The following is a 25,274-nucleotide window of genomic DNA, read 5'->3' as shown; positions in this document are numbered from 1 at the left end:
GTGAGCCCTCCTTCCGGATCGTATGAGCTTCTCAGTGCCGACTCCCGAGGAACGTCATTCAGTCGCGCTGCTTAACTAAGCCCGAGAGAGGTGAGCGCTGAGGGGGACCAGAGCAGCATGGGGGGGGGGGGACAGAGGAGACCAGAGCAGCATGGGGGGGGGGGGACAGAGGAGACCAGAGCAGCATGGGGGGGGGGGGGACAGAGGAGACCAGAGCAGCATGGGGGGGACGGGACAGAGGAGCGGAGGGGACCAGAGCCGCATGGGGGGGGGGGAACAGAGGAGCGGAGGGGACCAGAGCAGCGGAGGGGACCAGAGTCGCATGGGGGGGGGGTTGGGGAGAATAGCGGAGGGGACCAGAGTCGCATGGGGGGGGGGGGGGGTTGGGGAGAACAGAGGAGCGGAGGGGACCAGAGCCGCATGGGGGGGGGGGGGGAGAACAGAGGAGCGGAGGGGACCAGAGCCGCATGGGGGGGGGGGAGAACAGAGGAGCGGAGGGGACCAGAGCCGCATGGGGGGGGGGGGGACAGAGGAGCGGAGGGGACCAGAGCCGCATGGGGGGGGGGGGGGGGGAGATAACTGGGCAGCTGATATAAAAAGCTGGCTCCTAACTTTTTCAGTTGGCTCCTAGATTCTAAGCAAATTTGTCAAGCCCTGCTTTACATTGTAGCAACGTGTCATTTCTTCAGTGTCGTCACATGGAAAGATATAATAAAATATTTACAAAAATGTACATAAACACACTGTATCAATGAATAATGTCTTGCATGCTGGAAAACTAGCTTCAAAGTGACCCTGTATACGGCAGGAAAAGTAGGGGGCCTGCTTTACCAGCGGCGGAACACCTATCCTGGACTTCACAGATCTCACCAACTCACACAAGGCTTACATCTCTCTCCCCAATTCTATGTGACAGGACTCAGGCCTGCTGATTGGCCAGAGGAGTGTCACATGTTCCCTCATACCTGAAAGTACAGTTTGTCACAGGGCTCTGGTGGCAGAGGAGCGAGGGAAGACCAGCACAGGGTGCTTATCGCATCTGCTATATAATAAATCTGTTTATTTACAATGAGGTGAAGTCATGACCACGTTAACCTCCATAGTCCTAAAAACAGAAGATTTGTTGGAGACGCTTCAAAAAGCAGGAAATCCCAAATACAACTATTTACAATGTACACAGCAGGACAACGTTTTATGACCCGATGAATGTTGACTAAAGAATGACACTAATGCCTAACAGAAAGGCCAGAGAAACACCAAATATAATAAAAAGGAGCCTTTGGAAGTTCAGCCAAAAACTTTATTCTAAATCCACTGGTGGGCACATTCTACAGACGATAGGAAATTCCGACAACAAAACCGTTGATTTTTTTTTCCGGCGGATTGTTCGCTCAAACTTGTCTTGCATACACACGGTCGCACAAATGTTGACGGAAATTCCGAACGCCGACGTATGACGGCACTAAAGGGAAATTCAATACCAGTCGTGTTAGTAGAAGTTTGGCGAGAGACGATTCGCGCTTTTCAGTCCGTAACAGTGGGACGAATGTGCTGTCTCCGTTACGAACGCGAGTTTTACCAGACCGAAATTTACGAGAACGGATTTTGTTGTTGGAAAATCTCTCAAAATTTTTGGCCGATGGAGCCTACACACGGTCGGAATTTCCGACAAAAAGCTCCCATGGAACATCTGTTGTCGGAAATTCAGACTGTGTACAAGACTAATCCATCCAAAAAAAAAAAAATCGCTATACATCCCTTTTCTACAGCCGATCCAGTGTCCACGCTGAGCGGTCAGCGGCGGGCTTCTCTGTGTAGACGAGGTTAGGAAGCCCCTTAGTAAGTCTATGGGTGATGTCACTTCCAAGCCAATGTCTGCCGTCTACACAGCGCCCGCCGCTGGAGACCGGACTGGATCAGCTGCAGAAAAGGTATTTATACCGATTTTTGCTTCACAGGGCTAGATAGATTAGTCTCAGAATGTGGCTGCCACTAGAGTTAGGAGTTTGTTTTTGGCTGAACTTTCAATTTAAAGCCTCATACACACTACTAGCAGGTTCAGTTTAGATCACAGCTGCTGTACTAGCAATCCAATGTTAGTACAGCGATCTCCTCTGCTGTGCTATTGTGATCTGATAGAAGCCCCTCCCCCCTCCAAACACTCCGCTCAGCACTGTCAGTCGTTGGCTGAGAGCGCCAATCAGCAGACCTTTTTTAGTCATGACCCTTCAAGAGAAGCCGTCTTCTGTCGGACTGGCTGCCGTACACATAATCCGAATGTAGACTGTTTTATTGAACTGGCCGATGCCACCGGACCAGGGCCGTTTAAAGGAATTTGGGGGCGCCCTCCCCAAGCAAAATGGACATGGAGGCCCCCCCCCACATGTACGCAAAGCCTACAGGAACCACTCATCTCCCCCTCCCCGTGTCATTCTTACTCCCCCCCCCCCCCATGTTCGTTTTACTCCCCATGTTCTTTACTGCCCCCTGGGACCCCCCTCCCTATGTTTTTTACTCCCCCCCCCCCCCCTTTACCAGGCCCGTACCGCATGGCAGAAGATTCAGTTTCCTGTTCCCAGCCAGACTGAAAGGAAGTGAGCACTCAGTGTGCACTTCCTGTCAGTCCAGCCAGGAACAGGAAACTGAATCTCCTGTACTGCGCGGTACCCGGCCGGAGTCCGGACTGACAGGAGGAAGGAAGAGGAGCTCAGCCATGCTACAGAGAAAGGGAAGCGACGACTCGAGGCTCCCTATAGAGCGCTCAGGCGGCTGTAGGAAGCGCGGCAAGCAAGGGCCCTGCTTGGGGCCCCAAGCAATTGCTTGGTTTGCCTGCCTTGCAGCGACGGGCCTGCACCTGACTTTCGGCCTGGGTGCTTAAGGCTCCATTCACAATAGTATGACGCCAAAGTCACACAATTTCCATTGCCACTTTGGGGTGCAACTTTACACTCTCTGAAACAAAAGTTGACCCAAAAGTTGCAAAGTAGTGCAGAAACCGTCTCAAAGTTGCTGCGACTTTAACAGATGTCATTTATAGAAGACCCGTCATGCTACTTTTGATGTCCAAAGTCACATGACAAGTCGCACAAGCGTGAATGGAGCTTTGATCTGTTCTCCATCCTGTCCTCAACAATCTACCATGTGGCAGCGTGCGTCTCCATCTCTCTATCCCATGACTTGGATAAAGGGGAACTTCCCAGACACATGTACACAAGATCCAGCCCGAGACGTCACATCCTCCGTCCTTCCTGGTCTTCTCCGAGGAGAACCGTGGTCTGCACATGTCTGACATGACCACTCTGTACCGTCTACTCCATATAGGGTGGAAACCTTTTCCTGATCTCATTACAAGTTATTTTCATCTCATTACAAGTTTTTTTCCGGCACAAAACTTCCTGTGAAATGATGAGTAAGGCTCCATGCACACTCGCGGGTTTTTTAAGCTCCTAGAAGCTATTAGCATTTTTCTGCTCCTAGAAGCTAAAAATAGTGTTCTCCTATTTATCATGCACACTACTTTAGGCCATCGGCGTTTTTTTGAGCTTTAGCATCTAGGAGCAGAAAAAAAAAAAAGTTTTTGTTGTAGAGTTTGAGTATTTCCAGCAGAAACGTTCCTAGCGTTTTGAGCGCTCTCCCCCCCTTTTTTGTTTTCGTTTTAGGCCTCATGCACACCGGATGTTAAAATAACGTTATAAAAAAATGCCAGTAGCTTTGCAGTGAGTTTTTCAACTTTTTTTTTTTTTTCAATAGCGTTTATTAGCTTTTTTTTTTTTTTTACAATATATATATACCGTATTTATCGGCGTATACAGCGCACTTTTTTGCCCTGAAAATCAGGGAAAAATCGCGGGTGCGCGGTATACGCCGATACCCGCGCCGAGTTTGAATACTGCGCCGACATATACAGAGCGCAGTACACTTGTGTATTGTCAGGCAGTCTCGGCTCCCTTCCGCGCTGACGTACAGGACGTCAGCGCGAGAGTAGCCGGGCATTGTCGACAATACACGAGTGTACTGCGCTCTGTATATGTTGGCGCAGTATTCAAACTGAGCGCGGGAAACGAGCAGGGAGGACGCGACGACGCCGCAGAAGGACGCCCGACCCGACGAAGAGGACATCCGAAGCCGCAGACGGACGCAATGAAGAGGACACCCGAAACCGCAGAAGGACGCCGGACCCAACGAAGAGGACACCCGAAGCCGCAGACGGACGCCGGACCCGACGAGGCCGCCGCGCAAGACACCAAAACTAAGTACAAAAAAACACTTTTTTCCACAGGATTCGGGGCAACTTTAGGGGTGCGCGGTATACGTGGGAGCGCGTTATACGGCGATAAATACGGTATATTAGGATTTTTTTTTCCTTTTTTTTCCCAATTGATCAAAAACGTTAAAAAAAAAACACTGGTAAGGTCTAAAACTAACTGCAAAATGACCAACATCACCAAAATGCTGTTAAAACGCTCTAACAAAAAGCCATTATCAGCATTTTATTTAAATAAAAAAAAGGCACTTTTTTAATATATATATAAAATGTGCCCTCTTCTTCCTTTTTTATATATATATATATAAAAAAAGAGAGAGAAGGAGGAGAAATTGCCCCCTTCTTCCTTTTTATTTTATTATTAAATTTATCCCCCCCCCCCCCCCATTTAAAAAAAAAAAAAATGCTGGTAATAGCTAAGAGCGTTTTAACGGCATTTTGGAAGCGTTGGCCATTAGTGCCCTTAAAAAATAAAAACACACCCCACACCACAAACATTTTTCGAGAAACAATCTTACAGAACAGCTGTATGTAGAATGTGATCTCAGACACAGATTTTGGGATTGCGTGTTACGGATCAGAACGCAGCACACATGTACAGACTCCGATCTGTAAATATTAATGCATTTTTTTAACATTGGCGTGAATAAAGTGTCGAAAACTGCTGAGAATCCCACGTGTTCCGATCGATCCAATCACCACCTCTGGAGAAGAAGGTCAGTGACTGGAGGGAAGGGAGAACACACAGTAATAGGGGTGTGTGGTTAGAGAATTGTTTTTAATAAATAATAAGTTATATAATGAGGTCATCCATTAATAAATGATAAAGGGTCACCTCCTGGTTAGAAATGTTCAGGCACAAAGTTTATGGAGCAATGTGATCCCCCCTCCTCCAATCACATGGGATGACAGGTGTCCCCAGCTGTCCCTGGATGTCATCAGCACACACCCCCCCTCCCCCTCTCCTGCCAGTCCTAGAGGGAAGTGACTGATCACCCTCCAGGGATGGGCACTGCCCCCTCCTGGCACAGGGTGTGGATATGATTGCCCCCCCTCCCCTCCCCCCGGGGTGTGTGAGAGTGTCGCCCTCACCTGGCAGTCATAGAGAAGGACCAGCTGATCCAGGATCCATTCCTCCAGCCTCAGCCTCTTCCTCAGCTCCTTTCGGTCATACTTGACGGTGACTTTCCCCGGATGTCTCCTCTCGGGCGGCTGCTCTGCGCTCTCGCTGGGGGAGGACTGGAAGTAGACCCGGGGGGAGGTGGGGTGGGGGCTGGAGCCGGGGCTGCTGAGGGCGGCCATGAGTCCGGTGATCTCCGGGGAGAGAAGTGACAGCTGGGCGGACAATGAGAGGCGGGCGGGCGGAGGGGAAGTGTCGGCGAAGGATCGGGGGAGATCAGCAGAGGACACGTGTGTGTTGGAGTTGTGGGACTTCTCCGATCATTTCCTAGCAATGTGTGATCTCCCCGCTGGGAGCCGTACTCTGTCCGACAGTCAGACGATCGTCCCTTCCATCCCTCTCCGATCTCCTCTATTCCCCCCACGTGTAACTCTCCCCGATCTTCTCTTCTCTCTCTCTCCTTTGTTTCTATCCGTCTGTCTCCGCTCCGCCCTCCCCTCCACAGACCCGCCCACAAGGGGCGGTCCCCTCCCTGACATGACATGTCCTCCCAACTGTCACATCATCATAGAGCTCCACATCCCACCATGTGTGCGGCCATACAATCTCATCGTACCATACACCCTACAATCTGATCATACACCCTACAATCTCATCGTACCATACACCCTACAATCTCATCATACACCCTACAATCTCATCATACACCCTACAATCTCATCATACACCCTACAATCTCATCATACACCCTACAATCTGATCATACACCCTACAATCTGATCATACACCCTACAATCTGATCATACACCCTACAATCTCATCATACACCCTACAATCTCATCATACACCCTACAATCTCACCATACACCCTACAATCTCATCATACACCCTACAATCTCATCATACACCCTACAATCTCATCATACATCCTACAATCTCATCATACACCCTACAATCTCATCATACACCCTACAATCTCATCATACACCCTACAATCTCATCATACACCCTACAATCTCATCATACACCCTACAATCTCATCGTACCATACACCCTACAATCTTATCATACACCCTACAATCTGATCGTGCCATACACCCTACAATCTCATTATACACCCTACAATCTCATCATACACCCTACAATCTCATCATACACCCTACAATCTCACCATACACCCTACAATCTCATCATACACCCTACAATCTTATACATCCTACAATCTTATCATACACCCTACAATCTCATCATACACCCTACAATCTTATACATCCTACAATCTCATCATACACCCTACAATCTCATCATACACCCTACAATCTCATCATACACCCTACAATCTCATCATACACCCTACAATCTCATCATACACCCTACAATCTCATCATACACCCTACAATCTCATCATACACCCTACAATCTCATCATACACCCTACAATCTGATCGTACCATACACCCTACAATCTCATCATACACCCTACAATCTCATCATACACCCTACAATCTGATTGTACATCTAGCAATATCCATGTACAGCCAGGGCCGCTCCTGATTGGGTAGATGAGAGGCCCCCTCATACTTTAGTAGGTGTGAAGTTGATGGTACGGGGATGATGAGGTGACCCTACACCGATCAGCCATAACATTATGACCACTGACAGGTAAAGGAAATAATATTGGTCATCTCATTACAATGGTATCTGGAAGTGGGTGGGATATATTAGGCAGGAAGAGAACATGTGTTCCCTGAAGTTGCTGTGTCGAAAGCAGAAAAATAGGCAAGCGTAAAGCTGTCCAGAGATGAATCAAAATTCAGGGTCCAGGCCATTTTCAATCCATGGGTACCACTGCAGTTGAACAGAACTCAATCTACTGATCGGCTTCCTTCATCCACTCAGTCAGATAAAAGCATCTCGATCACAAGGTGCGGCCAATACCTGCAGTGCTGATCTGTGTACTCTGATGGGGGGGAGGGGAGGGGGAGTATCCCAGCTGTAAGAACACAATAGCACATAGAGCTGCACGATTCTGGCCAAAATGAGAATCACGATTCTTTTGCATGGAGATGGCGATTATTATACGATTAATCGTACCGCTCTAATAGCACAGCAGGGAGGTTCCCCTTCCAGCTCGAACGTGTGGATTGGTTCAGATTTTTTCTTCTATAAAAAATGAAGCATGTATGGCCAGCTTAACCACTACATATACTGCAGCAGGGCAGTCGCTGTGCGCCAGATCACGTACCTCAGGGGTGTCCAAACTTTTGATGAAGTGAACAAGCGTGAGGGCCGACCATTTTGACCGCCATTCTTTGAACCATTAAAATTCGGTCTAATGCCGCATACACACGATCTGATTTTCTGTCGGAAAAACCTTGGATGGCTTTTCCGATGGAATTCCGCTCAAGCTTGGCTTGCATACATACACACGGTCACACAAAAGTTCTCTGAACTTTCGACCGTCAAGAACGCGTGACGTACAACACTACGAAGAGCTGAGGAAATGAAGTTCAATGCTTCCGAGAATGCGTCAAATTGTTTCTGAGCATGCGTCGGAATTTTGCGCGTCGGAATTGCTACAGACGATCGGATTTTCCAATAGGATTTTTTTCCGTCTGAAAATATGGGGATCAGATCTCAATCTAAAGAACTGTGAAGCAAAATAGGAGTCAGTGCCCATCAATGCAGCCTAATCATTGCCATGATTGTACCCTTACCATTTCCATGAATGCAGCCTCATCATTGCCATGAATGTAGCCTTACCATTGCCATGAATGTAGCCTCACCATTGCCATGAATGTAGCCTCACCATTGCCATGAATGCAGCCTCACCATTGCCATGAATGCAGCCTTACCATTGCCATGAATGCAGCCTTACCATTGCCATGAATGCAGCATTGCCATGAATGCAGCCTCACCATTGCCATGAATGCAGCCTCACCATTGCCATGAATGTAGCATTGCCATGAATGCAGCCTCACCATTGCCATGAATGCAGCCTCACCATTGCCATGAATGCAGCCTCACCATTGCCATGAATGCAGCCTTACCATTGCCATGAATGCAGCCTCACCATTGCCATGAAAGCTGAGTTCCCAGCACAGCTAGAGAACTGACCACAGTATGTTTTCCTGTTTAGTGTGGTCAGTTTTTAATAGGAAAGCAGAAGTACTGGCAGAGCCACCAGGGATTTCACATAAAGGAAGCAACACTAAGAGAACATGATGCGTTCTCATACAAATACATGGTGCAGCAGACACATATTAGGGATATGAAATGTTGGGGTTACATATTCTTTAACCACTTCCCACCCGTTCTATAGCAGAATGACGGCCAGGAGGTGGTTCAGTTATCCTGTCTGGGCGCCATATGACGTCCAGCAGGAAAACAGCAGCCATGCGCCCGTGTGGCCGAGCATCGTAGCGATCCGTGGTGCGGCCACATCGTTCTCGGTAACGAGTCTCTGACGGAGGCTCTTTACCACGTGATCAGCCGTGTCCAATCATGGCTGATCACAATGTAAACAGGAAGAGCCGTTGATCGGCTTTTTCTCACTCGCGTCTGACAGACGCTAGTAGAGGAGAGCCAATCGGCTGCTCTCCTGACAGGGGGGGTCTGTGCTGATTGTTTATCAGCGCAGTCCCCCCTCAGATGCCCACCCAGGACCACCAGGGATGGCCGCCCACACTGGACCACCAGGGATATGCCAATCAGTGCCCAGGTAGCCACCAATAAATGCCCAGGCAGCTGCCAATCTGTGCCTATCCACAATGCCTGCCAGTGCCATCAGGGATGCCTATCAGTGCCACAAATCAGTGCCCAGCAGTGCCACCCATAAGTACCCACCAGAGCAGCCTTTCAGTGCCCATCAGTGTCACCTATCAGTGCCCACCCGTGCCACCCATGAGTGCCCATCAGTGCCACCTACCAGTGCCCATTAGTGTCACCTATCAGTGCCCATTGTCAGTGCCACCTCATTGGTGCCACCTCATCAGTGCCACCTCATCAGTGCCACCTTATCAGTGAAGGAGAAAACATACTTTACAAAATTTTCGGTCTTTTTCTATTTGTTTAGCAAAAAATAAAAACCGCAGAGGTGATCAAATACCACCAAAAGAAATCTCTATTTGTGGGAGCAAAATGATAAAAATTCTGTTTGGGTACAGTGTAGCACGACCGCGCAATTGTCATTTAAGCAGTGACAGCGCTGAAAGATGAAAATTGGCTTGGGTAAGAAAAGGGGTGTAAGTGCCTGGTATTGAAGTAGTTAAGGATTTGGGCAACTTTGACAAATTGTAATGGTTAGACGCCTGGGTCAGAGCAACTCCAATACTGCAGCTCTTGTGGGAAGTTCCCAGTCTGCAGTGATCAGAACCAACCAAAAGCGATCCAAAGAAGGAAAAGCAGCGATTGTGAACCAGCAACAGGGTCCTGGGTGACCAAGGCTCATTGATGGATGTAGGAACCAAAGGCTGACATGTGTAGTCCCATCCAATAGAAGGAGCTCAAATTGCCGAAAAAGTTAATGCAGGTTCTGATGCAAAGGTGTCAGAACACCTGTTGTGATTTTGTATGATGAAATATATCTTGATTAAAATAAAATGTATTATATACAGTTGTATTCAAAATTATTTAACCCCCACTGAAATTGATTGTTTTGCCCAGTTTGACATTGATTTTGATCATTCAGTCATCCTGCTTACAATTAAATCAAAGAGGCACGTGTAGGTCAGACAAATATAACATAACATTTATAATGAAATAACCACAAATGTCCTTTCTGTGCTCACATCATTATCAGTTTTATTCAACCCCCAAGTGACATTCAATCTTAGTACTTAGTACAACATCCTTTTACAGTTATAACAGCTTTTAAACGTGAAGCATAGTTTGACACAAGTGTCTTGCATCGATCTATGGGTATCTTCGCCCGTTCATCATGGGCAAAAGCCTCCAGTTCAGTCACATTCTTAGGCTTGCACACTGCAACTGCTTTCTTTAAGTCCCACCAGAGGTTCTGAATCGGATTTAAGTCTGGTGACTGCGATGGCCACTCCAAAATGTCCCAGCCTTTAATCTGCAACCATGCTCTAGTGGACTTGGAGGTATGCTTGGGATCATTGTCCTGTTGAAAGGTCCAACGTCTCCCAAGCCTCAGGTTTGAGACGGACTGCATCACATTGTCATCCACTATCTCCTGGTACTGAAGAGAATTTATGGTACCTTGCACACGCTGAAGCTTCCCTGTACCTGCAGAAGCAAAACAGCCCCAAAGCATGGTTGACCCCCCGCCATGCTTCACAGTAGGCAAGGTGTTCTTTTCATCATAGGCCTTGTTCTTCCTCCTCCAAACATAGCGTTGATCCATGGGCCCAAACACTTCTAATTTTGTTTCATCAGTCCACAGAACACAATCCCAAAACTTCTGTGGTTTGTCCACATGACTTTTGGCATACTGCAGTCGACTCTTCTTATTCTTTGGAGACAGCAAGGGGTGCGCCTGGGAGTTCTGGCATGGAGGCCTTCATTACGCAGTGTGCGTCGTATTGTCTGAGGAGAAACTTCAGTACCCACATCTGACAAATCTTTTGTCAGTTCCTCAGCAGTCACACGGGGACTTTTCTCCACTCTACGCTTCAGGTAGCGCACAGCAGTCAAAGTCAGCATCTTCTTTCTGCCACGACCAGGTAGCGTTTTAACAGTGCCCTTTGGCTTGAATTCGCGAATGATGCTTCCTATGGTGTCTCTTGGTATGTTTAACATCTTTGCAATCTTCTTATAGCCATTGCCCTTCCTGTGAAGAGTAATCACCTCTTCTCTTGTCTTCCCGGACCATTCTCTTGACTTCACCATGTTTGTAACCACACCAGTAAATGTCTAGAAGGAGCTGAGTATCACAATCATTTTAAAGCTGCCTAATTGGTGCTTATTAGGCTTTATTGCTGCTCCCTGACATCCACAGGTGTTTTCAATACCTGATTGAAAACACTTCAATGAACCTCTGTTCTTCAGAGTGGTAGTCTTTAAGGGGTTGAATAATTGTGTAAATGAAGAATTCACAAAATAAACATTTACTACTGTATTACAAAACCAATTGATGTCATTTTAGTTGCATATGGTTCTTTAAGAATTCCTTGTAGGATTTCATTCTGAATACAATTACAAATGTACACTAAATTCCCTAAAACCCTTTACAGCATTGGGGGGTTGAATAATTTTGAACACAACTGTATAAAAAAAAAAGAACACACAGTGCATCCCAGTTTGTTGGGTACAGGGCTGTGTAGTCACAGATTGGTTTGGGTTCCACTGCCAATGCTGACCCATGTACACAGCCAAAAGAGCCTACAATGGTCACGTGTGCATCATAACTGGACCACAGAGCAATGGAAGAAGGTGTTTTCGCGATGTTGACTTGGCCTCCAAATTCTCCACATCTCAGTCCAATTGAGCATGTGTGGGATGTGCTGGAAAAACAAGTCTAATCCGCGTAGGCCTCACCTCCCTAATCATGCAATTTACAGGAATTAAAGGATCTTCCACTGATGGCTTGGTGTTAGACACCATAGCATACCACCAAAGGTCTAGTGGAGTCCATGGCCCAGATTCTCAAAGGACTTTTGACGGCGCAGCGCCATGTACGCCGTCGTAAGTCCTAATCTGAGCCGTCGTATCTATGCGACTGATTCTTAGAATCAGTTACGCATAGATATCCATTAGATCCGACAGGCGTAAGTCTCTTACGCCGTCGGATCTAAACTGCAAATTTTTTTTTGCCTGCTCGGTGGCGCTTCCGTCGATTTCCGCGTCGAGTATGCAAATGAGCTAGATACGCAAATTCCCGAAAGTACGCGCGGCCGACGCAGTAAAGTTACGACGTTTACGTTAGGCTTTTCCCGGCGTAAAGTTGCTCCTGCTATATGAGGCGCAGCCAATGTTAAGTATGGCCGTCGTTCCCTCGTCGAAATTTTTAAAAGTTACGTTGTTTGCGTAAGTCGTCCGTGAATGGGGCTGGACGTCATTTACGTTCACGTCAAAACCAATGACGTCCTTGCAACGTCATTTGGAGCAATGCACACTAGGATATTTTACGGATGGCGCATGCGCAGTTCGTTTGGCGCGGGGACGCGCTTCATTTAAATGATACACGCCCCCTACCCGCCGAATTTGAATTCCGCCGGGTGATTTACGCTAGGCCGCCGCAACTTTGCAGGCAAGTGCTTTCTGAATAAAGCACTTGCCTGAAAAACTTGCAGCGGCGTAACGTAAATCGGATACGTTACGCCACCGCAGAGATACGCCCAAGGTACCTGAATCTGGCCCCATGCCTTGACAGGTTATGGTGGGTGGTCATATTGTTATGGCTGATCAGTGTACGGTGTGTGTCCTGTTTGCTGCCACCTCTATACTCCTCTCCACTGCCCACAGTATATCCGGATTATCATCTCCAATTTTCTTGGACTCTTACTGATCCCTTAATTGGATTGGATAATCCTATCAGTGGTTTTACATATACATAGAAAAGAGATTAGTTTCTTGTTAGTAAACCCATCATTGAGTATAATGCCCATTTCACACTTACAAATGGGGCCCCAGCCAGGGTTTCTGACAACTAGCTGCAGGAAGAAGCCCCATTGACAGCAATGGGAAGCTGCCAGCTCCTGTGTCCAGGGCCGATCATTCGCAGGTAATCACTGCTCGAGCGATTACACGCAAGCGGCCATGATTAGCTGCAGAAACTGACGGACTCCCATTTCAATGGGGCCTCCACATGTAGCTAATCATAGGGAACCCCCTTGGGTCTCCAGCATATAATCACTAAAAACCCTATTCACAAGTATGAATAGAGCCCTAAAATAGTATTAACCACTTTGTATCCGGTCCAATCCCGACACGTCGCTCCTACATGTAAAAATCTACTTTTTTTGGCTAGAAAATAACTTAGAACCCCCAGACATTTTATATATATATATATATATATATATATATATATATATATATATATATATATATATATATATATATATATATATATATATATATATATATACATATATATATATATATATTTTTTTTTTTTTAAGCAGAGGCCCTACAGAATATAATGGTGATTGTTGCCATTTTTTATGTCACATGGTTTTTGTGCAGCGTTTTTTGGATTTTTTTTTTTAAATACACTTTAATTAACAATATTAATAAAAAACAAAAAGTAAAGTTAGCCCATTTTTTTCTATAATGGAAAAGATGATGTTATGCCGAGTAAATAGATAGGTCGGACTTGATGGTCTTTTTTCAACCTCGCCTACTATGTAACTATATGTATGTAACTAACATATCACGCATTAAAATTGCATCTGCCCGGGAAATGGCGGTGCCTAAAATTCTTTATAGACGACATTTTAAATGCCTTTGCAACTCTTAACACAACACAGTGCCCCTTTTAAATCAAGCCTCCCCTGCACAGTCCAATGGTACCTTTGGCAGGGCAGGGGCAATAATTATCCTGGGGTGTCCTCTCCTGGGCCTGCAGCCTGGGTCATCCTCACAGCGGGTAGGAGCTGCAGATCGGGACTGAGGAGGGAGAGCTGCCCAAGCTGGGAGGATGACATCGGTGGCTGGGTGGAAAGCCCGGGAGAGGGCACCCTGCCGTGGCAGTGGCATGGCCACGGTCCGGAAAGAACTGTCACTGGGTCCGGTTCTGGACCTCAGTCCGCCATTTAGTGACCACTGGTATATATTATTAGCACTGATCACTGTATTGGTGGCACTTGTGATGTCAGTGGTAGTTAATCAATTGCCACTCAGTGTCAGATTGTCCATCGCACCATTGTAGTCCCATTTTAACTCACTGATCACCAACATTAGTAGTATTAAAAAAATAAATAATAATAAAAATTCCAGTATATGAACCATAGTTTGTAGACACCATAACTTTCACGCAAACCAATCAATATACACTTATTGGGATTTTGTTTACTAAACATGTAGCAGAATACATTTTGGCCTAAATTTATGAACACATTTGATTTTTTATTGGATATGTTTTCTAGCAGAAAGTAAAAGATATTGGGCTAGATTCACATAGACTTACGCCGACATATCTACAGATACGCCGTCGTAAGTCCAAATGAGCGCCGTCGTATCTATGTGCCGTATTTACAGTACGAGATACGCCTGAATTTTGCCAAGATACGACCAACGTAAGTCTCCTACGCCGTCGTATCTTGGGTGCATATTTACGCTGGCCGCTCGGGGCGCTTCCCTTGTTATATGCGTCAAATATGTAAATAAGCAAGATACGCCGATTCACGAACGTACTTGTGCCCGTCGCTGTAATCTACGTCGTTTACGTAAGGCGTTTTTCCGGCGTAAAGTTAAACCACCAAAAAGCTGGTCTAAGTCGTTTAGGGTATGGACTGCTGTCGGATTTTACGTTGTTTACGTAAGTCGTACGTGAATGGGGCTGGGCGTAGGTTACGTTCACGTCGAAAGCATTGAGTCGACGTATCTTAGGGAGTATTTGCGACGTGATTCTGAGCATGCGCGCGCATGCGCCGTTCGTTCGGCCATGCATTCACATGGGGTCATGCTTCATTATAATACTACACGCCCACTGCCTTGCTACTTTGAATTAGGCAGGCTTACCCAGGCCATTTTACGTTACGCCGGCGCAAGAAAGTGCTTTGTGAATACAGTACGAGCCTCTCTATGTTACGTCGGCGTAGCGCATATCAGATGCGGTACGCCGCTCTAAGGCCCCATACTCACGACCAAACATGTCTGCTGAAACTGGCCCGCAGGCCAGTTTCAGCAGACATGTTTGGTCGTGTGTGGGCGCGAGCGGGCCGAATTCCAGCAAACATTTGCCCGCCGGGCCTTTTCCCAGCAGACAAATATTCCTGGACTTGTTTTAAAACAGTCCGCTGGAATTCTGCCCGCTCGGACATGTACGGTCGTCAGTACAGACCTACCGTACATGTCCAGGCGCCCGCCGTCCCTCGCATGCGTCGAATGACTTCGACGCATGCGTGGAAGCATTTTAAAGGCGGGCCGCCCACGTCGCCGCGTCATTGTCGCGGCGACACCGCGTCATCGACGCGGCGACACCGCGGACACGCCCCGCGTATTGTTTACGCGCGGACTTCTGTACGATGGTGTGTACAACCATCGTACAGAAGCCCTCTGGCAGACATGTATGGTGAAAACGGTCCGACGGACCGCTTTCACCATACATGTTTGTCCGTGTGTACCCGGCCTAAAGATACGCCGATCTCTCTGAATCTGGCCCATTGTTTTTCTTTTTTTGTTTTGTTTAAATAATAAAAAAACAAAGTGGTTATCAAATATCACCAACAGAAAGCTCCATTTGTGTGAAAACAAAAAAATATATACATTCAACTTGGGTACAGTGTTGCATGACAGCGCAATTACCAGTTAAAATAGCGCAGTGCTGAATAGTAAAAAATGGCCTGGTCATAAAGGGGGTAAAATCTTCCGGAGCTGAGGTGGTAAAAAAAAAATCGCTGCCAATCTACAGAGCGCATTACATACTATAAATTCACATCAGATTTCCAGCTGCATTTTCAGAAGAGACAGCGAAAGGAAACCTTCCCAGTGGGACAAAATATCCTTATGGGGTTTGACCCTTTCCTACTAAGTTAAAATAGTTTTGGCTTTACATACGCTTCAAAATAATACCTGGAAATCCTGCCGTGAGGGCATTTACTGTTATTGTGTGACAACCTGTCTTCCAGTAGTGCCCCTGTATTGTCACTATCAGTAAACCAGTCCAGAGTAATGATTTGCAGCCAATGCTGGTGCTATACATGTAGACAGGGGGCCAGATTCACAAAGAGATACGACGGTGTATCTACAGATACACCGTCGTATCTCTGACTTACACTGGTCCTATCTATGCGCCTGATTCATAGAATCAGTTACGCATAGATAGGGCTAAGATCCGACAGTGTTACAATGTGTTACACTGTCGGATCTTTTTTTCAATTTAAAAATGGCGCCGGGGGCGTTCCCGCTGATTTACGATAAATAATTTGTAAATCAGCGAGATACGCAAATTCACGAACGTACGCGGACTCGTTGCAGTGTTCTTACGTCGTTTCCGTAGCGGTTTTCCGTCGTATACTTACCCCTTCTTTTATCAGGCGCAGCCAATGTTAAGTATAGCCGACGTTCCCGCGTCGAATTTAAATTTTTTAACGTCGTTTGCGTAAGTCGTTCTCGAATACGGACGGACGTCGTTTACGTAAGCGTCGCAACCACTGACGTCCTAGCGACGTCAGTGGGAGCAATGCACGCCGGGAAATTCCCCGGACGGCGCCTACGCATTTAAATCGGCGCGGGAACGCGCCTGATTTAAATAGTACACTCCCCTAGCCGCGGAATTTGAATTCCGCCGGGGTATTTAGGATCCGCCGTCGCAAGTTTGGAGGTAAGTTGTTTGTGAATTAGCCACTTGCCTCCTAAACTTGCGGGAGCGGATCTTAATTCACGTAGAACGAGCGGATCTATAGATCCGCTGCGCTACGTGAATCTGGCCCACGAAGTGAGTGAAAAAAGGCTGAAGGAGATCAGCAGCACAGACATACACAGACATACTAAAAGGATGAATATGGGTACAAATGGCAATTTGAAGCTCCTATACACTTTTTTTTTCTATCGCTGGAGACCTTTTATCTTTTAACCTGTTTATATTAGTCTTTTATCTTTTAATATTTTTAATCGTCTTGAAAACATCTTATCCCTGGGTGATAATAATGAGGGCAATGACAAACTCTCTTCTTTTACATAATCAGTTCCATTCACATCTTCAGGATTTGTTCACGTTAAAATGTATGCGGCGACATGCAATGTGGTAACACACTTTGTTGCTGCGTTTTCAAATGTGTTATGTTCCCGAAGAATCCCACATAATTGACTTGCATATGACTTGCAGGACAACACATCCAAAACAAGCATTATATCAGATACTTTCACACCACACCACAATTAAAGCGCCACTAAACCCAAAAGCAAACTTTTATCGTAATGCAGCTTACCAATTCTTAGATGTGATGGCTGCCTTAATTTTCTTTATTAGGGTTTCTTTCTCTTATTTTCCCTTATATCTGGTGATCCTGCCAGGAAGTCTGTTGTTTTTCAACAGAACAAGCTCTCCTGCAAATGTAGCCGTTTAGAGGGTTGACAAACCAGTTACCACTGACAGGGCTGCTTACAATGATCAGCTATTATTTATTCATATAAAACCTTCCCATAAGAAAAAAAGAAAACAGTTCGGTAACTGCAGTGTGAGCTGGAGTTTGGCTTTAATATGTTTGTGTATCTAAATCTGCTAGTACAGCTAACACTCCCCTCTGACCCAGACTGACAATGCTGTTGTTTGCTGTGCCTCCTGTTCTCATTTCTCCAGAGTTGTGTCTCTCTAATACAGGAGGTGTGTTACTGGCCAGATCACCAAGCGAAAACTGAGGGAAAAAAGCCTAAAAAACATAAAACTAATGCAGCCACTACATGTAATGATTAGTGAGCTGCAATGTATTACATTTTGGGTTTTGGGTTTAACCACTTCCCGCCCGGTCAAAAGTAAATTGACATCACATCCGGGAAGTGGTTCTGAAATCCTGACTGAACGTCTATTGACGTCCTGCAGGATAACATGCCAGCGCGCACCCTGCATCTCCGATCTCGGTAAAGAGCCTCCGGCGGAGGCTCTTTACCACGTGATCAGCCGCGTCCAATTATGGCTGATCACGATGTAAACAGGAAGAGCCGTTGATCGGCTCTTCCTCACTCGCGTCTGACAGATTGTGGGGGGGGGGGTAGGGGGAATAACAGGGGGGGGGGGGGGCAGAGGAAACTATTGTGGGGGATAGGGGGCTGCAGAGGACACTGCTATGGGGCACTACAGAGGGGGCAGAGGACACTAGTGTGGGGAGGGGGGGTGTAGAGGACACTGCTATGGGGGCACTACAGAGGGGGCAGAGGACACTAGTGTGTGGGGGGGTAGAGGACACTGCTATGGGGGGGCAGAGGGCACTACAGTGGAGGGGGAGGGGCAGAGGACACTGCTTTGAGGGGGCACGGACACAACTGTTGTGCGGGAGGGTCAGAGGACGTTACCATGTGTGTGTGTGTGGGGGGGAGGGGGGGCAGAGGAAACTACAGTTGGGGGGCATAGTATATTACTTGGGGGGGATGATGTGAAAGGAGGCAGAGGACACCGCTGTGGATGAGGGGATGGCAGAGGATCCTACTGTGATGGTGGGAGGAGGTGGCAAATTTGAAGAAGGGCAAAAGACACTATTGTGACACACTATGGGCTAGATTCAGATATAATTGCCTATCTTTAGGCGGGCGTAGCGTATCTCAGATACACTACGCCGCCGTAACTTAGTGAGGCTTGTACCGTATTCACAACGAACTTGCGTCCTTGTGGCGGCGTAGTGTAAATGGGCCGTCGTAAGCCCGCCTAATTCAAATTGTCCAGGCAGTGGGCGTGTTGTATTATAATGAGCCTTGACCCCACGTAATTGTCGCTCCTAACCAGGGATGGACTGCTACAGAAATTTGGCCCTGGACTTCATCCAGACTGGCCCACTTTGACAGGTCTCTCCCATGGCAGCCGGGCATCTCCCGCACCCCCCCCCCCCCCAGCCACCTCTCCCCCTTCACTAGTCATTCTACTTTTATTAGAGTAGAATGGCTGGTACTGGTCCTCTTATAGGCAGTACCAGTGGGGAAGCTAGACATTATTTAACCCAGGGCAAAGAATCAGTTCCGTGCCCCCCTTTATGCGACAAGATTAGGTAGAAGTGAGAAACTCCCAGGCCATAGCTGTTGAGTCAGCTGTCTGTCCCCTCCCCCATGCTCCTCTGGTCCTTCCCCTGCTCCTCTGGTCCTCCCCCTGCTTCTCTGTTCCCCCCAGGTGAGTGCTGCGGGGAGGGAGAGTAGGTGAGCGCTGTGGGAAGGGAGAGACAGAGAAGCAGAGGGGGGCGGCAGTCCGCTGTCACTGAAGCCGGCCCACTGAGCCATCAGCCCACCGGGAAACTCCCTGTAGTCCCTATGGCCAGTCCATCCCTGCTCCTAACGAACAGCGCATGCGCCGTCCGTGAACGTATCCCAGTGTGCATGCTCGAAATCACGTCGCAAATAGTCAATGCTTTCGACGTGAATGTAACTTACGCACAGCCCTATTCCCGTACGACTTACGCAAACGACATAAACGACGGAAAAATCGACGCTGTCCCGACGTCCATACTTAACATTGGCTACGCCTCATATAGCAGGGGTAACTTTACGTCGAAAAAAGCCTTACGTAAACGACGTAAATCAATGCGCCGGCCGGACGTACGTTTCTGAATCGGCGTATCTAGCTCATTTGCATATTCTACGCGTAAATCTACGGAAGCGCCCCTAGCGGCCAGCGTAAATATGCACCCTAAGATACGACGGCGTAGGAGACTTACGCCGCTCGTATCTAGGCCAAATCTATGCGTAACTGATTCTATGAATCGGGCGCATGTTTTTTTTTAAGGGGGACGCCAATGCCCCAACCCCCCCGCCTTCTGGGGATCTTTCATTTCCTACATGTTGCCCAGGTAGATCTCAACCTCTGAAAGGTTGCCTACCCCTGCTATAGAGGGATATGCTTTCTTCATATTTCATGTCTGGTGTTTGCAACTACTTTAACCAATGCATGCTGAATTTGGTCAGGACATTTCAATGTCCTCTGGTCATGAATGTGTTAAGCCCCAATGTATGAACTGGCCCTTTGTTTTGGGATAAACAGTTTTTGGCAATAGTGATGAAGCCCAGACATATCACATGAGTATGATGCTGCTTGACACTAACATGTCTAATTGGTTCCAGTGTAATTCTTTGTTCCTCTCCTCCCTCCGCCTCTCCTCAGGTGATGTCTCCTTTTATCTCTCTTCTATAGCCTCAGCTTCATGCCCCCTGTCTATTCCCCCTGCTTGCTGTGTTCCTGTAGAAGACACACCTTCACTGTCATTGTATCCTTCCCGAACTTGTCTGTCCCATCCTGTTATTTCCTGGCCACAAGAACCCCCCTCCCCCCTTCCAACCCTGTACCAGTATACTGTATTCGTTTTCTCCACTTCCCACTATGACAGTTTCATGTCTGTTATGTCATACCACCCCCTTCCATTCCCAAAACAAGTTCTCACCCCTCCCCCGCTATTCACTGACTGCACTATGACTTGTCTGTGGCTTCAGGGTGATTTTCATATTCTATCATTATTCCCTATAGACTGAGTCTGACAAAGAACAGGCTCTATGATGTGGGTTACACGTGTGACTCTCAATGCTATGGCTGTTTGAAGTAGCTTTAGTTCGATAAAATATTAGCCGGGTTACAGAGGTCCATTGTATACGAAGATCCAGGCTTTCTACACGCTAAATGTCTGGCTCTACCATCATGGAGTCCCATCAATCTCAGTTCAGTATACATTAGTTGTGAAGATAGTGGATCTGTCCACAGAATAAAATCATTTAAAAATATTGGTGGTTTTTGCACTTTAGGCCTCTTTAGGGTGCCACCTCCTCCCTTTAAAACCAAACACAGATTATCGTTCTCCAGCGGATTTTAAATTGGCGCTTCCATACCCTTATCTACACCGGTTCTTCCCTCGTTATTCGTATATAATAATATATATAATCTTAATACACTGGCCCGGATTCAAAGAGATTTGCGCAATATTTACGGAGGCGCAGGGCAACGATTTTGCCCTGCGCCCCCGCAAATTTGCTCTGCTGCCCTTGATTCACGGAGTAGAAGCTCCCTGAATTGCGCGGGCGCGCCGGCAAAATTGCCCGGCGCTAGAGCACGCAATTTAAATGATCCCGTAGGGGGCGGGAATCATTTAAATTAGGCGCGCTCCCGCGCCGAGCGTAGAGCGCATGCTCCGTCGGGAAACTTTCCCGGTGTGCATTGCGGAAAATGACGCCGCAAGGACGTCATTTGCTTCCAAGTGAACGTGAATGGCATCCAGCGCCATTCACGAATCACGTACGCAAACGACGTGAAATTCAAATTTCGCGACGCGGGAACGACGGGTATACTTTAGCATTGGCTGCCCCTACTATTACGCTAAACACGCCGTACGGAAACAACGTAACTTGCGTACGCAGGGCCCGCGCAACATTGTGAATCGGTGTTAGTATGCAATTTGCATACTATACACTGAGCACAATGGGAGCGCCCCCTAGCGGTCATCGCAAGAATGCAGCCTAAAATATGCGTGGCATAAGAGCCTTATGCCACGCAGATTTTAGGCTGCAGTCGGCGTTACGATGTTCCTGAATCAGGAGCATTCGTAACGCCGGAGCAAGTAAGCAATTGCGCTGTGTAACCTATGGTTACACAGGCACAATTGCTTCTTGAATCTGGGCCACTATTTATATTACACTACTCTAAATGCATGAATATGTAAACATTTATTTATTCTATTATATTCTATTATATATTCTGATTGAATAGGAAACTTGTTTTACACATTGATTATGTGTATCTTCTCTTATACCTTATTTGCAATATTCTCTATTTTATGGATTTATTGTATATCTTTATGTTCATTTCATGTAAAATGATAATACTTAATAAAAACATTGTAACAAAAAAAAATAGAATAGATGGATAAATAAATGCCTATACTACTTACACATAAACTCAATTCATTGTCCCAGCATCTGGAAGGAGAGGGAGGCACCAAGACATGTAGGCCCAGATTCTCATACAATTACGTTGCTCCTGGGCAGCGTAACGTATGTGATTTACGTTACACCGCCGCAGGTTTACAGCGTTAGTGCCTGATTCTCAGAACACTTACCTGTAAACTTGCGGCGGTGTATCGTAAAAGCGTTCGGCGCAAGCCCGCCCAATTCAAATGGGGCGGGCACCATTTAAATTAGGCGCGCTCCCGCGCCGAGCGTACTGCGCATGCTCCGTCGGGTAAATTACCCAACGTGCATTGCGCTAAATGACGTCGCCCCAACGTCATTTGCTTAGACGTTAACGTAAATGGCGTCCAGCGCCATTCACGGACGTCTTACGCAAACAACGTAATTTTTTTAAATTTCGACGCGGGAACGACGGCCATACTTAACATTGGTTGCCCCTCATAATAGCAGGGGCAACTTTACGCGTCGCTTAAGCTACGGAAACGTCGTCAATTCTCAGCGTCGACCGCGCGTATGTTCGGGAATCTCGCGTAATTACCTAATTTACATAAGCGACGGGGAAAACGACGATGCGACACCTAGCGGCGGGAAAAAAAATTGCACTTAAGATCTGACAGCGTAAGAGCCTTACGCCTGTCAGATCTAATGGGTATCTATGCGTAACTGATTCTAAGAATCAGTCGCATAGATATCCGGGGCCAGATTAGGACTTACGATGGCGCAAATGGTGTTGCGCCGTCGTAACGCCATTGAGAATCTGGCCTGTAGTCTCCCATGGGGTTGAGGCAAGGATAAACCACCCAAAAAACGGTCAATGGGAAAATCAGCGAGAGGGAAACAAGAACAAGAACCCAGGTACGGTAATTGGGATGTATGAAAACAGTAGACCAGCTGATTCTAAGAAGAAAACATGTGTTTGAGTGTATAGCATGAAAAAAATAATGAATAAATAGGTCTTGTATAGTGTATATATATATAATTTTTTGTTTTTCATAGATGAATTGCTGCAAACTCCTGATGAGTGGACCCTAGTGAGATCCACGAAATGCATCTAGATCTATAGATGCTACAATACATTTTTAAATTTATTGATCAATTGTGCATTTTTTGTGATATCTTCATATATATTATATACGTATATACGTATAGGGCTGGATTCAGAAACGAGATACGAGATACGACGGCGTATCTCCGGATACGCCGTTGTATCTCTGAGTTGCGACGTCGTATCTATGCGCCTGATTCATAGAATCAGTTACGCATAGATTTCCCTAAGATCGGACTGGCGTAAGTGTCTTACACCGTCGTATCTTAGGCTGCATATTTACGCTGGCTGCTAGGTGACGCTTCTGTATAATTACGCGAGGAATATGCTAATTAGGTATTTACGCCGATTCAGAAACGTACGTCTGGCCGGCACATTTTTTTACGTCGTTTACGTTAGGCTTTTTCCCACGTAAAGTTACCCCTGCTATATGAGGCGTAGCTAATGTTAAGTATGGACGTCGTTCCCGCGCAGAGTCCCATGACCACTCTTTTTTGTTTTTATATTGATAAAATGTATAAGATATTAGTTATTGAGTTAACATCTACGTATTCATGCTCAGTGCCATTTATTTCACCATTACATTGTACCTACTAATAAGTATGATGGTTTCTCATTCATTGTGGTATAACACCAGGGGTAGCAATGGCCCAGAGTGTTGTGCTCTGATCCTGATTCAAGAACACTTGTTCCTTCCTGCCTAATTATCTGCACCAACATAATCATTATGTATTAGCTGGAGGAGGTTTTCATAACAAAAGATTTGTTATGCTGCGTGGGACTTTAATGTGTACAGTACATGATATTACTGTGATTCTGTCAAGGGCAAAAAATAAAAAAAGCGCTACCATTGCTGACTTATCCACATACCGTACATCTCCAATTTGCTGACCTGGAATAAGTATTCAATCAGTAAAGTCACAACCTCAAACCTACATAGTTGTTTAAGGGCAATGACTTTAATGGGTAAAGCAAGGAAATGTTTGACAGATGTAGAGTTTGTACATTGAAAAAACAAGGGCCAAATCCACAAAGAAATTGCGGATCTTAGTTTTAGGCAGAAAAGTTACACTGGCGCAATTTTAGTATTTTAGGTAGCGATCCACTTACCTCTAAAATTGCGCCAGTGTAGCTGATCTCCTTGCATCTTAAGCGATCCCTAATTAAAATGGGCGATTCCCATTTAAATTAGGGCGCGCTCCCGCGCCGGACGGACTGCGCATGCGTGTGACGTCATTTTTCCCGACGTGCATCGCGCATACGTAGTTTACGTCGGGCTTTGTGGATAGCGACGGGTTCGTAAAGTTGCGACGGGAAAAAAAAAAGTTACGCGACGGGAAAAAAAAATCTAATTTTAAAAAAAAACGCGGCGATCGAAAAAAAGGTATGGTTTTGCATGGTCTACTAAAGTTAGTCCATATAAAACCAACCTTAGTTTTGCGCAAGCAAATTCGTAACTTATGCAAATCACACAATGCCTAAAGCTTTGTGGATCTCCGTAAGTACTAATTTGCATACGCAAGGAGGGATTTCGACTCGAAATGCCCCCAGCGGCGGATGCGGTACTGCATCCGAAGATTCAACAGCGTAACTAAATTACGGAAGGTCGGATCTTCTGCCTAACTTGGGAAAAATCCTTTTGAGGATCGCTCCCAAAGTTAGGCACAGAGATACGCAGGCGGAACAGCAGTTCCGCCTGCGTATCTCTTTTGTGGATTTGGCCCCAAGTTCACAATGACAGCTCTCCATTTAAATGTCCCATTCACTTTTAAAGGAGGTATGTTCCTTTTAAAGGCTAAAGACACAACTAAAGCGTTTTGAAGCAGACAGCGTTCCACCCAAAAGTGGAACTACCGCTTATCTGATTGCTCCCCCCCTCCAGTGCCACATTGGCACCTTTCAGGGGAGCAGGTAACTGTTTTTGACATGTACCCGATCCTCACTTCCGTTGGACCTCACTGCGGTGAGGGATATCGGAAGTTCAGCTCCCTCCATTTTTCCCCTTCTCCTTCCCCTGCTGCCATCCCAGTAGGAGAGAATAGCGCACTTCATGCATGCGCAGTAGGGACCCAGCTGTAAACACTGCTGGGTTTCCTTACCAGCAATGGCGGCAGCAACACCCGATAGCCG

The 25,274-nt window shown here is 46.6% G+C and overlaps 1 protein-coding gene across 1 annotated transcript in view; it reads right to left on the bottom strand.

Annotated features, from left to right (window-relative positions):
- Positions 1-5,875, bottom strand: part of PPP1R14B (protein phosphatase 1 regulatory inhibitor subunit 14B) — a 30,580-nt gene extending 24,705 nt beyond the window's left edge. The window contains exon 1 of the mRNA XM_040329025.1: positions 5,357-5,875. Coding sequence (XP_040184959.1) covers positions 5,357-5,566 — 210 coding nt within the window. The 5' untranslated portion in view covers positions 5,567-5,875. The remainder of the gene's footprint in view (positions 1-5,356) is intronic.
- Between the last annotated feature and the right edge of the window lie 19,399 nt (positions 5,876-25,274).

This window comes from Rana temporaria, chromosome 11 (assembly GCF_905171775.1).
Source record: "Rana temporaria chromosome 11, aRanTem1.1, whole genome shotgun sequence".
Classification (NCBI taxonomy): Eukaryota; Metazoa; Chordata; class Amphibia; order Anura; family Ranidae; genus Rana; species Rana temporaria.
This window is presented reverse-complemented; position numbering and strand designations above follow the sequence as displayed.